The following is a 14001-nucleotide window of genomic DNA, read 5'->3' as shown; positions in this document are numbered from 1 at the left end:
AGGAAGTGAACCTACGTCGCGTATACTATCATAAATATTGTGATAGTAAGCTATCAGCAGCTTACACTCTTATTTTTCAACGGGAAATTTTTACACGTCTGGTAACTTATCTTTAAAAGACGCGGCCTCAACCAAGAATTCAAGGTGTAATCTACATAGTGACACTTTGCAAGAAAGCCTCCGAGAAAAATATAGAAGCAATTTTATTTAAAATCTGACAAAATTACTTCAAAAATTTATGAACGTTTTGTTAGGTTGTGTAAGCGACATTTTAAATACTTTGCAAGAAAATGAAGAAATGTTAGCTTTGGTATTGATATATTAATTTTTTTCACTTGGACCCTTTTCTAGATAATTACCAGGAAATTGTCAAAAACAGCAGTGTGCCAAAAATTCCCTTGGATTACCATTTTAAAAAGCTTTTGCTTAAATTAAAATTTACTTCGTTTCTTCTAGATATTTGTCGTATTTCAACTTTGCCAAGCTGCTGGCAGTTCTTTCCCAGGCTCCCTCAGCACAGGATAACTGTGTCCAGCCGACTCTGCTGGACCTGGTTTTCGTTCCCACCGTCCAGAACACGCCCTGGCATAAAATTTTGTACCACCTGATCCTATCTGTCACGAAAAATGTGTAACACACAATGACACTAGACACAAAAATAATTTACATAGACTTAATGTCAATATTAGTATTTTCAGAATGGAGCCTAAAATGCAAAAAATTTAGCCATGTATTTCAATATGAATTTATATTTCATAATTATTTTCAATGTTATCATAAATAGTAATTGCTTAACAAATTCTTCCATTGTATGGTAGCTACTACAATTACTACATCAGAGCTCACAAATAACTGATTAATACTTTGCATAAAATGGTGTACAAACACAAGTAATAATACTTAAGGTAGAATTCCTATGCGGCGACTCAAGCGACTCGATCCTAGTTGTGTGTGCTAATTCCAATTGTCACGACTTCAGCAGCTACGTGAACGTCATGGAGACAACATCGCTCCTGCTATTGCAGGTTCTTGAGGAAGAGGAGGAAGAAGAAATGGGCCTAATACGATGTATTTGGCCAGAAACACAGAGGGATTTCAAAGTATTCTCATCCAGACACACCTGTTGAAGGACGACTCAGTGTTTAGAAATTTTTTCCGTTTGAATATTTGTCAATTTAATTACCTTCTGTCACTAATTGAAAGTGAACTAAAAAAAACAGTCTTGTGGTAAAGTGAAAGAACCTATAAGCCCTGCAGAAAAACTCGAAGTAACTCTCAGGTAACAAATTTAATAATATTAATAATATTAATCACATTAACCACAAACACAAATTAAATGGCTAGACATATAAAAGAATACATAATAATTATTTCTAAGTATGGCAAATTACCAAAGTCATTGTTTACAATCATTAAACAAAATTCTTGTCCGACACATTTGTCATTTAGTTCAAAACTTCATCGTCAACAATGGAAGTCGACCAGGTAGCATGAGCAGATGTACTTGCACTTGAAGTTGGTGCGGATGCAACTACATCAAAGTTGTTTGGCACGAGATTTCATTCAACTCAAGTTGACCAACTATCTGACAAATGTGCATTTTGGCACGAATTTGGTTTTCTGGCGACAATTTCTTTACAGATACCACCATGCTATTGAAAAATGTATCAATAGGATGCTGGTTTTCTGATTGTTTTGCAAGGATTGTGCTCAACAATGTAGCTCTATTCTCAGAATTTTTTTTTAATATTTCAACTATATTGTACGGTACTTGTCTGGTTGAATTTTTCCGTTTATAGGCCGATTGTGTTCTTGTTTCGTTGCTCTCTTTGGCCTGCTGTTTGATGAAAAATTTAGCAATATCAGGATCGGTAACATCAGTTATACAGGCTTCAGTGCAAGTTTTAGTCCCACTTGCTAAATCATCTGGGATTTGTTCAACCCCTATATCTTCAGATTCCTGGCTTTCTCTTGTCACACAATTTGTTAACGTTCTGAAAGAAAACAGCAAGAATACGTACAAAATATCTACTGGTACTTAAATATTATGTACAAAAAAATGTGTGGTTTTACACAAATGTCTGTGGCAGCAGTGTCTTCACCACAGTTGGTGTGGTTTTTGACAGACCCTTTCCCCATAAGTAAACTACGCATAATAGTAATATTTGTGTAAAGGAAACAGTTCAGTGAAATAATAGTTTTTTCACCTCATTATGTAAAATTGCAGACTACAAAAATTAAGTAATGCCACTGTCAGTTTGAATTTTGTGATAACTGATACATAGTGTAAATTGTATAGTGTTATTAAAAATATTTGTATTTGTAACTTTTCTTACTCTCTTTGGCTTTCCACATGAAGTAAGATTGTAAGGTATTCTTCCAGGTACCATTTCTTTAGTTTTTTTGATGCTACGGATCCTGTGGGCAATTTTTTACTCCTTTTACGCCTCATAAACGTATCTGGAATATTTTTCCGGCGGCTTTTACACTCTTCAACTGAAACATACATAAAAATATGCATATACGATGTAATATATACTAAATAGTATGCTTTATAATTTGAACAAAATATTTTACTAATGTACCGTACATAATTTTTCACGTAATTACAACATTTCAGTTCTACAATATGTTAAAGAAATATTTTTTACAACTGTGGGTTCTTTACTAAAAAAAAGGGTTAAAATACCATATAAGCGCAGGTCCAAAAATCCTTACTTTTTGCGGTATCAATGAAACATTAGTTCAATGTGCTGCCAGGACTTAGTTTCATCACCAGTGATTAAATTAATGTTGTAAGATAATTATCTTTTCATTAATTTCATCACCAGTGATTAAATTAATGCTGTTAGATAATTATCTTTTCATTAATAACTCAAAAACTAAGAATTGTCGAACCTATGTTTACATTTATTTTTTTCCTTGTTTTGGCGTATGGAACCCACCCTCGAAGTTCGTTCAAGTACCGTCGAGTGGGGTTAATTTTCACCGATTTTAAATGAATTTCTTTAAAACATAGCATAACTTTTATTGTAAGTATTGATAATATTTTTTACAGCTGTGTAAATGTTTGTAAGATATCATACTTAATCCCCAGACTTGAGGAGACAAAAACTTTTTTGTACAAAAATTACAAAAACTGGTGCAAAGTATCCTCATAGGGGGAGGATACTTTGCACCACCTTACAACTAGCATGGAAAGCAACGATGGAAATAAATCTGGAGCAAAGTTATCACTTGCAAGTGTAACATTACACCATAGTAAGTACTCAGCTTTGCAGAAACACAACTGTTACCGTTTTAAACACTTAGATTAAACAGATAAAGTCATTTACATGTTCGCTGAAGAAGAAACAGAGTTTTGATTTGGACCAACATAATATCGTCGGTCTTTTGCAAAAAGGTGCCAAGTAACATTTTTTACCAAAAGGAGTTATGTACATGCGGAGACTTCAAATGATGTCCTCCATATACTGCAAAAAGGTGACAACTCAATATTCAATAATTACAGAGATAGCTTGGGTAACATGTTACAACAGTTTCTTCATCGAGATTGCATAAAGGAGCTATGTGCCACATAACCCTTTTTTACTATCTAGATAAATCATATGGATAAAAATCTTAGTAACAAAAAGGAGACAAGTGTGAACATGGAACCTTGTTGCTCATTTGTTCTACATAAAAACAAAAGCAAAATGGTGCCATGTGAAACATAGCACCTTTTTGCAAACTAGATTTATATTGTAAAAAAAAAATGTCAGTGTACATGGAACCTTTAATCTCATAATAATATTGTTCGTTGTTACATTTACATGTAATAATTCTTGCACTTAAGGTTTGAGATGTATTTTAAACTTTGTTATCATGTATTTGATATGTAAATAAAGATATAATATAATTGGCAAAGAAATATGAAATTTTGTGAACAGCAAAATATAGAGGTTTTGTTGCCTGGAATTCATTCCTCCTTGTGCACAATATTTTTTTTTTTGTGGTTGGTGGTACTGTATATTAAATAAATCTAAATGAATAGTGTATAACTTTCTCCCATGTGCTCCTTGGTTTGGCGTGTGTTTATTCATTACGCAGTGACGTAAACATGGATAGTCGGGGAATGAGAATGATACAAATGTGTTTGGCTTTAGGAGAAGATGATAACTTAAATTGTGAATGTGTAGAAAATACAGGAATAATTTCACAACAGGTAAGTTTACCCTTGTTTTCTAATTTATAACCAACATTTGTCTAAAATAATTAACATCCAGATTTGATGATAACAAACAATGACATTTTTTTGCTGTTTAAATAAAAATAGGTTATCTTTTTAGGAAATGGATTTGATTATTTTTGTTTCAGATTGTTGAGAGTTGTGGCAGTTCATCAAATGTGCAAGAACACTTTTCAACAATAGTGGAAAATAATGTTGTTAATACCGATGCTGGGGAAAATACAGTAATACTCTCACCACAGGTAAGTTCAACATCATTTTTTAACCTAAAAACTTTAGTTGATATGTTATGCAACAACTTTTTTCATTATTGCAATTGAATTTTGATTAACAAACTTACGTCATTGTTACATTAAATAACACTACGTGACATAATATAAATTAAGTTTTGCCTATAGGTTGTTGATTTTTTTTGTTTCAGATTGATGTTAGTTGTGGTAGCTCTTCAAATATACAAGGGCACTTTTCGACAAGAATGGAAAATAATGTTGACAATACTGATTCTGGAGGAAGTACAACAATACTGTCGCCACATGTAGGTTCAATATTTTAATTTCCTTACGTAAAAACATTGGACCTTTTTATGTTTTAAAACAACTTTTATGAGGTTTTGGTACACAACTACGTCCCCATGCAGGAAATATTAATATTATGTATCTGCCAAAAATATCTCGAAAACACTTTCAGAATGACATTTAATAATTTTATCCTTGAAAAGTTAAACATTCTAAATAGCTAAAATACCCGTGCATCTTACCTTGCTAGCTGTTATTTCGCAGTTTCTTTGTAGGGCTCATTTTCCTGTGTTGTATTCACAAACATGGCAACGAGCATGTGTAGCAATGATAAACTAATCTAAATGAAAAATATTTTAAATACACAATGGCCAATTTGGTATTGTGTATATACGACGATAAAAATAGCCGATCCTAATTATAAACATCACTATTTATGCATTTAACACAAACCCAGCTAAATTAACCCCGTTAAATGAGCCATGTTAAACTAGCCGACAACACCACGAGAAGTTGGCTTCTAGTCAGAGTATGCCAAATTAAAACATGTCATAATGTAATAACTATGAGTATTTTAAAAGTATAAAATATTGCATGACATATTGAATGTGTTTATGAGATAGTTTCCTGGATCAATAAGGGGGGTGGGACGTTAGCTTCACGTCTCGTCGACAACTGAGGTCATTAGAAATGGTACCACACAACTGAACCATTGTAAAGTACACAGGAGGGAAGCGGACATGGCCCATGTTAAGGACGCCATCTCGATATTCGACTGGAGTGAGTTCGGGAAACCATGGAAACCCGAAATCAGGATGGCCGGAGCCGGGAATCGAACTTTCGGGTCCTCCCGACTTCGTGTCCAACGTGCTAATTTTTCTACATGGACATGTTGCATACCGTAATCCTTAGAGCATTATTGCAGTGGAATTTTAATTACCTTAGTAAGCTCATTGTTACGCTAAATAACCTAACAAGACATATTAATTTCTATGTTGTTTGCTTAACCCGGATATGTATTTAGTTTCAACATACTGAAATTGTAAATGTATATAATAATAATAAGCTTAGCAAACTTAAAGGTTTATATTACTTTTGTTTCAGATTGTTAAAAGTTATGGTGGTATATATATCAACTATGCAGGAATGCTCGTTGTCAGCTGCAGAAAGTGAAGAGGAGTATTTGTCTCTTTCGGGTTCCAATTTTTATTCTCCCAACTCGGAGGATGAAAGTGATAGTTCTGACTATAATGTACGAGTAAAGAAAGCAAAGACATCAGTTAAAAATAAGAAAGTCTTTGCTTCAAAAAAGAAGAAAATTACTAACCAGGTGCCAAAATGTGGAAGTAAACAACAACATAAAGTATTACGAAATAAGAAGGTGAATGATCATGGAAATGAAGGTGGTGAAATTTCATGTAATGTTGCATGTTCCGATGTAGAAGAAGTTGTCGGAGATATACCTAAGAAAAGGAAGAAGGGTGAAAATTCAAGAATATTCAGAAAGAAGAGGAAAATTGCAGGAGAGCCTTACAAGAGCACAAAAGGTTATATTGTTCCGGGGAAATGTCTGCCCCTAAACCCTTGTACAAAATGTAAATTACGATGTAAAGATATTGCTGATGAAGAAAGACAACGTATATTTTCTTACTATAATACAAATTTAACATCTCAGCAGCAAAATGACTGGATATGCTCCCATGTATCGAAAGTTGCAGTGAGTAGAAGAAGGAAAGATACTAAAAACCCTGAGAAAAGATTAAACACATACAGATACCATTTTGATATCGAAGGAAAGCCGGTCCCTGTGTGTAGACAATTCTTTCTTGCAACACTGGCATTGAAGAAGAAAAAAGTGCACTATACCATTGAACATGCAACCAGCATCAACACAGCGAAGGTCGATGAAAGAGGCAAATCAGAAAGTCACAACAAAACACCAGATGCTCTTGTAAAAAGTGCGGAAGAATTTATTTCTAATCTACCAGTGGTGCCATCTCACTACTGCCGAAAGGATTCCAACCGTCGATACTTGCCTTCACACTTGAACATGAACATAATTTACAATGATTATAAAAAAGGAATGGATGAAACAGGAGAATCAGCTGTGTCATTTAATGTATTTAGAAATTCATTTAAGTTGTTTAATCTTGCATTCCATAAGCCTAAGAAAGACAAATGTGGATTATGTGAAAGTATAAAGAACAAAACTGCCTCAGAAGATATGACTGCTACTGACAGGGAGAGTTATTTGACACACATGAATGAAAAACATGCCACATATGCGGAATACAAGGAGGACACTAAAGAGACAAAAGAAAACGCATCACTTATTGTTGCTAGTTTCGACCTTCAGCGAGTGTTGACTACTCCACATTCTGATAGTACTTTGATGTACTATGCACGTAAATATGCCTTTTATAATCTAACAGTGTATGAAAACAGGAATGGTCGTGGGACTTGTTACGTCTGGGGTGAGTGTGATGGGAGAAAAGGGTCAACTGAAATCTCTACCTGTGTAAGCCTGTGGTTGCAAGATATTGACAAAGAGCTGGGTGAGCATCAACAGTTAGACATTGTTCTATACTGCGATAACTGTCCAGGACAGAACAAGAACAGATGTATGTTCTCAATGCTGTACCATAACTGCCAGAAATTGCCAGGAGTTCGAAGTATTCAGTTAAAGTTTTTGTTAACAGGACATACATACATGGGTGCTGACACTGTGCACAGCACAATTGCTACGTTCATTAAGAAGCGAACTATCATGGCACCTTCGCAGTGGCCCTTTGTCATAGAAATGGCAAGAACTAACCCTAGTCCATTGCTGGTAAGAAAACTAGAGTACAGTGATTTCGAAGACTGGGAATCACTTCAAGATAACTATTTTCCCAAGACTCTGAAGGACTGTGAAGGGAATCGAATCAGATGGTCAGCACTACGTCAGATGGTCAGCACTACGGGGAATTAAGTTTACCAAAGGATACAAGTGTGCTGAAATTTGGTACTCAAGTTACACAAAGGATATTAGTAGAACTGATATGCTGAAGCGCAGGAGCTTTGACCAAATCCATGTTTACAGGGCTTACAGCAAGAAAAGACCTATTTCAGAAGCCAAGTTCAAAGACCTGATGAACTTATGCAAGAAAATGGTTATACCCAAAAAATTTCATGAGGAATATTCTTCTCTGCCACATTCCGTACAAGAGCATGATCATCTGGATGAAAGTGATGAAGAAGATGGTACCCAAGAATAAAATGTGACGGACAAACATGGGTCTACTTTCGATAGACAAAGGAAAATAGGATACTGTTTATTTTTAGTTGTTACATTGAATGTAAAACCAAAACTGTTGAAGACTTTTATTAGTAAACGTCTTCTCCACAACTTTATCAAGAAGAACATGAAAATATGACCAGGAACAAGAGGTTACTACAAAACATTATTATATTGATTCCAATTTGAATCGACAAGGGGAAACAGTTTTTTTAGCTCTTATGTTTGAATGTGTTACTGCCGAATATTGGTTCATTAATTCTAATTCAGTTGGAAACACGTGAGAAAAATATAATTATTTGTGTTTGTTATGTTTGAATGTAGGAATATGTTTTAAAGATTTCATCAATAGTTATTCTTTTCTACTACATTTTCTGCAACTAATGTTCTTCTTATGACTATTGACGTAACAATTATTCCTTTTTGGATCGACAAAATATTGTTTACTTAAGTAATGTTTTATTGTAGGTTTCATTGTTAGGTTCTGGTTTATAATGTCAGAATAATAATGTAAAAAAGTATAACAGTTACAAGTATAGTTGAAACAAAAAAGGGTACAAGTGTCATTATTGTTACTTAAATACTCACTGGCAACAATAACAGAAATGCAAAAAGGGGACAAGTAACATAATTACTAATTACCAAACATCATAGCAAGTGTTATGTTATCACATTTTTTAGTACATTTTAAAGCCACTAATTGGTGTTAATATCGTTCACCTGTGAAAAAAATACTTTCTGTTATGGTAGACGATACTGTTAAAAATGTAGTTTTTCCCCTCTAGTGCAAAAGTAAGAAAATGTCACTTGGCACCTTTTTGCAAAAGACCGACGATATTGTGTATCATGATTAAATAATCCAAAATTACTTTCTATTCACAAGTTAAGAAACGGCAACAATGTAAGCATATTGGCGTTATGTAATTGCCAAAAAAATTAAATAATATAATGAAAGCCAAAAGAAAAGTTCTTGAACACACCCCTCAGTCAAAAAACCACAAAATAAACACAAAAACATTACAAGGTCAAAATATGTTGTAGCTCAGGAACTGAGAAATAACAGCGATTATTTATTGGATTTGGAGGCTTTATGGACCCTAAGACATCCTCCCAATTGTAAACCAAAGTGTCCACAGGTTTAGGCCATTTCAAAGACTTTGCAGATCTTTGCATTGAAGATATAACTACTGAATCTGAACTACAGCTCTCTATTTAACCAGGAAATAGTTCATCTTCATACTTGAAAATTACGAACTTGCCTTTCACTTTCTTTACAGGTAGCCATTTTTGTCCACTGGCACACATTTCTTCTTCACTTACTTCAAAGTAACTCGACGAATCTTTAAGCTCAATGCTCTCACATTCTGATCGGATTCTGAAGATGGTAGAATCATGCGTTTCTTTTTCTGCCCATTGTTTTTTTTCTTTTAGGCAATGCTTTCTTTGTGATTTGCTTTGAGGAGCCTGCTTCAGTAAGGTCTGCCTCACTGATTTCATGAGCAATACTTTTCCCAGCTGTGCTCCCACTCACTGTGTTCTTTCTTTTGTCACTAAAAAACACTTTGAAACTATTTTCAATACTATTTCTTTTACATGTCTTGTCTGGCAAACATTCCAAGAGTTTGTTTACATTGCAAGGATGCATTCCACATTTGCAGAAGCCAGATTTAAAATTTACAGCTGCATTCATGGATATTACCTCCATCAACTCCCCGCCCTTCCCAGGTAAGCACTAACAATGCACCTTAATTCAAATTCGTCGATAGGAGATCCAAAGTCACTCATGGCAATGATGCAGTCTGACAGTATTCTCTCCTCTTCATCACTAAAAACTTTTGGCTTTCCCGTTTTAGAAGTGTGATGACCTTATAATTTGTTCTTGATGGTTCGTCTTGGTATTCCAAAATACACTGCAGCAACCCTAGTTGAAATATTTCCATCTCAGATGGCTGCTAAACATTCGGTCAGCTTCTCTACAGAATAATCTGTGTAACACCTGCTACCGGGTTTCCTTTTGTATTTTCTTACCCTTTTTATCTGCAACAAAACAGAAACAATATGTTTGAGCATTTCATTTTCTGATTCGGATATTGTACTGCAACAAAATAGTGCACAGCATGTATTATTTCCATAAAGTTTTTTTGGGGTTTCTTTGCACCATTTACATGATGGTGCAAAGTACCCTCAATTTAACCAAACTATTGCTGTGTGTGTCTCTTATATGTGAATGTACGGTTTTGGTGTACTACAACATGGCAAATAATAGAATTCTGGGATTGTAATGAAATAAGTCAGCAAATAATGTAAGCCTTACCTTTTTATATCTTGCGGAATTTTCCGATACGCATAAAAGATCAAAAAACAAAATTTTACATGATTTTAGACAAAAAGTTCAAAAGCGCATCACTCAACAACCAAACACTGCAAAGCTGTCCAATAGGTTTTCAAAGCAGCATTGGAATGCTCTGTTGAGAAACTCCGCAACTATGAGCATGTAGTTTGTATTTTCTTCCCTAGATGTCAGCGTAGGTCATTTGGTGAGTGGTGCAAAGTATCACCTGTAGGCGCAAAGTAATCTCATCTTACGGTATTTTAACGACGAATGGTATATTTAATTTTTTGTTTTAGTTTCCTATCAACCGGTGAAAGCTACGTATCTTTGGCATTTGCATTTCGCATTTTACCAAGCTACATATGTCGAATTGTGAAAGACTTCCATCAGTTTTCATGCCTACTCCAACCGAAGAACATCTTCTTGCAACTGCCAAGGAATTCGAAGAAAAGCGGAATTTTCCAAATTGTTTTTTGGCTGCAGATGGCAAACACGTTAGGATATTTTTCCCTGGAAGAAGTGGTTCTCTATATTATAACTATAAAGATTTTTTTCTATAATTTTACTCACATTTGTGGATGCAAACTACAAATTTGTTATGGTTGATACCGGTTTGTATGGCAAAGAAAATGATAGTGGTATCATTGAAAAATCTGACATAATAAAGATGATTACAGATGACTCATTTTTTCCTCCTCCAGGGACCATTGGGGAAAACTGTGTTTTACCACATGTTGTTGTAGAAGACGAAGCGTTCAAGCTGTCAACACACATGATGAAATCTTTTTAAAGACATGATGCTCGCGAAGACAACCAGAAAGCTATTTTCAACTATCGGCTGTTACGTGCAAGAAGGGTCTCACTAAATGCCTTTCCTCTCCTGAGTCAAGTTTTTCGTATATTCTATACACCAATAGCTGTTGATCAGAAGGTTACTGATGATTTAGTAATGACTGCATGTTGTCTTCATAACATGCTCCGAGATGCTTACCTTGAAGAAAACAACGTAAGTTATTTTCCTCTTTCAAGCGCAGAGAAAAAACCAACAGAAAATTTAAGACCTTTAGTGGCTAGGGGGGCTATGGCAATCTAAAGGATTTGCAGTAAGGGGACGTTTTACCGACTACTTCAGTGGTAATACTGGATCGGTACGGTGGCAAACGAATCAAGTAACGAGAACTGATCGGCAAGAATGAAAACCAACAAGTGTTGTTACAACAATGACTAACTATCCATTACATAATATAATTATATCACATTTGGCTGTCATAAAGATTTAAACATATAATTGTGTATGATATGTTGCGGCACATAGCGGCAACCAATTTTACCGTAGCTTAGCAAAATGTTTTCATAGCAGCGGTATATCATAACTGAAAGTGCAAAAGTTCTTATGTCAAAAAAAAAAAAACACATTTTTCAAGAGAGCAAAAAAACTGTTTATTTGTTCGTATGCTGAATATATTTTTGTAATCTTGAGGCTAGGCAATTAATTTAGAATCTATTAGTACATGAGAGACAAAGTAAGGCATTAAAATATTTTTTAATAGGTTTAGCTAAACATACAATATTTTTCAATCAAAGAGAGAGTAAAATATCAACATACAACTTTTTCACTTCAATGTCAAGGTGAATACAAGACATACAACTTATTATCAGTACAAAATTATGATATTAGAGCTACAGTTTTACATTAAATTAAATGTATATTATATCATTATGAACAAATATTTTGGTTGAATTAATGCAATCAATAAGATATTTGTATGTAAACAAATTATTTTTGTAGTGTTTATTTTCTAATATTGAATCATTAGGTACTTCCAGTGGCTTTGAAAATAAAAAAATAACAAAGAAATTTTTTTTTAACAAATTATGCCTTAAAACACTTAAAAATCATTCAATCTGCTAAATGCTCAGACTACAGAATCTAAAGTCTTAATGTGATGACATGAGTTCCCGCAGTTGCCATGAGGTAGAGCATTGTAAAATGGATGATAATCTTCTTCCAGGCAGGTCTTCAAATCCTGCAGATTTATGAACTTTCTCTCCTGAATAGCCAATGGTACAGTCGGTTCAATTGCGTATAAATATTTTTTCATGCTTTTGGCCTTCTAGGCAGTTCCATCCAGCCATCTGATAAGTTCAGCTTATAGAAAATGTGTCCATCACTGCGATACTGGAGACTCTCAGGTCTGTAACACATGGATCACCTTTTTTTGATCCATGCCGGAAACTTGTTTGGTATCCACCAGAATAACAAAAAAAAGTATTTGTATTTTAGACATTCTACAATATAAGGTCTAGGATGGATCCTAGCCTCCCTAACTGCTCTTACATGGTCTGCAGGTACATAATGTTAGTGTTTTCTAATTTTTTTCTCAATAGTGCTGTGCATGCTGTCTACCTGCATTTGTGTATGCCCAACATCCAGGTATTTTTGGTACACAGTAATCCTTTTTTTAACAGCAAAGTGAAAAAGCTCATTTGATACGTTTTCACATCTATTTTGATATGTGGAACCGTCGCTCCAAATAATTATTTCAGTGATATCTGGTTGACTTTCAACTTCTTTGTTTAAGAATCTGACTAGCATAGATGCGAACACATTGCTGTCTAAATCTCCATTACCCTCATGCCAGATATAGCATGTTCCATCAGATGTACCAGATGTATCAGATTGAAAACAGACCAATTATGGACTTTTAGTTTGGTTTTGTAGTATGCAGTTGATGCCTTTATGTCCGCCACCCCTGTGGGAGTGGTTATGGATGGGATTGCTTTGAGTGGCCTGAGGTAGGACCAGAGGGAGCCGGTGGTTGTGGAGAGGGAGGCCAGGGTGTCTACAGTAGTGACAAAATCAATTTTAGTGACCTTTTCAGTGACTTTAACTGACCTAAATGGCAACATTTTTTTTGGATTTTTTTTTTACTTTGTACTATTGACTAAACTAATTGACACTTTTACAAAAAAAAAATTACACATTAGGCTTAAAATTTATGCCGAAAAACCTACCAAAATTTAAAAGGACATGTTATCCTAATGCAGAGCTGCCTACCTCAAATCACACCCTTCAGTAATTACAATTATATGAAAAAAGTACGCGTAAATCATGCACAATAAATTTTTCCTGAGGCATTATGACACACAAGATAAAAAAAGAACATTAATATGCATTATATTCATATACATAGGCATATATATATATATATATATATATATATATATATATATATATATATATATATAGAGAGAGAGAGAGAGAGAGAGAGAGAGAGAGAGAGAGAGAGAGAGAGAGAGAGAGAGAGAGAGAGAGAGGCGCCTATGTATATGAATATAATGCAAATTTTGAACAATACAAACTGAATATGTAAGAAATGTCAATTTTACTGAAAATTTTGAATCTTCAATTCAAAGTATTCAAAGTTAAACTTTAGAAAAACTGTCTTTTTATTTGCTTCTTTTATCCTAATTGGATAAGAACTTTCATGTAAACAAACAACAGAAGACAAACACAAGGACTTGTAAACAATAACCCTGCGTTCATTACTTTCGTTTCTTCAGATGAAGCGAAAAAAAGGACCATATAGATTTATTGCTCATCATGGCTATAAAATGACCCGCATGTTTCTTTGATTCAATATGCCGT

At 34.4% G+C, this 14001-nt stretch overlaps 1 protein-coding gene across 1 annotated transcript; it reads left to right on the top strand.

The window, feature by feature from the left end:
- The first annotated feature begins 3843 nt into the window (after positions 1 to 3843).
- LOC134536622 (uncharacterized) lies at positions 3844 to 12002 on the top strand. The gene is made up of 2 exons (XM_063376414.1): positions 3844 to 4204; positions 4357 to 12002. The coding sequence occupies exon 2, from the start codon at positions 5861 to 5863 to the stop codon at positions 7712 to 7714; it is 1854 nt and encodes a 617-aa protein (XP_063232484.1). The 5' UTR covers positions 3844 to 4204; positions 4357 to 5860; the 3' UTR covers positions 7715 to 12002.
- Positions 12003 to 14001: the final 1999 nt, after the last annotated feature.

The sequence above is a fragment of the Bacillus rossius genome, chromosome 11 (assembly GCF_032445375.1).
Source record: "Bacillus rossius redtenbacheri isolate Brsri chromosome 11, Brsri_v3, whole genome shotgun sequence".
NCBI classification, from domain to species: domain Eukaryota; kingdom Metazoa; phylum Arthropoda; class Insecta; order Phasmatodea; family Bacillidae; genus Bacillus; species Bacillus rossius.
The sequence above is the reverse complement of the archived record's forward strand: the minus strand, read 5'-3'. Positions and strand labels throughout refer to the sequence as shown.

Coding starts and splice junctions, on each gene's coding strand:
- LOC134536622 (XM_063376414.1), top strand. CDS start 5,861: ATGGTGGTATATATATCAACTATGCAGGAATGCTCGTTGTCAGCTGCA.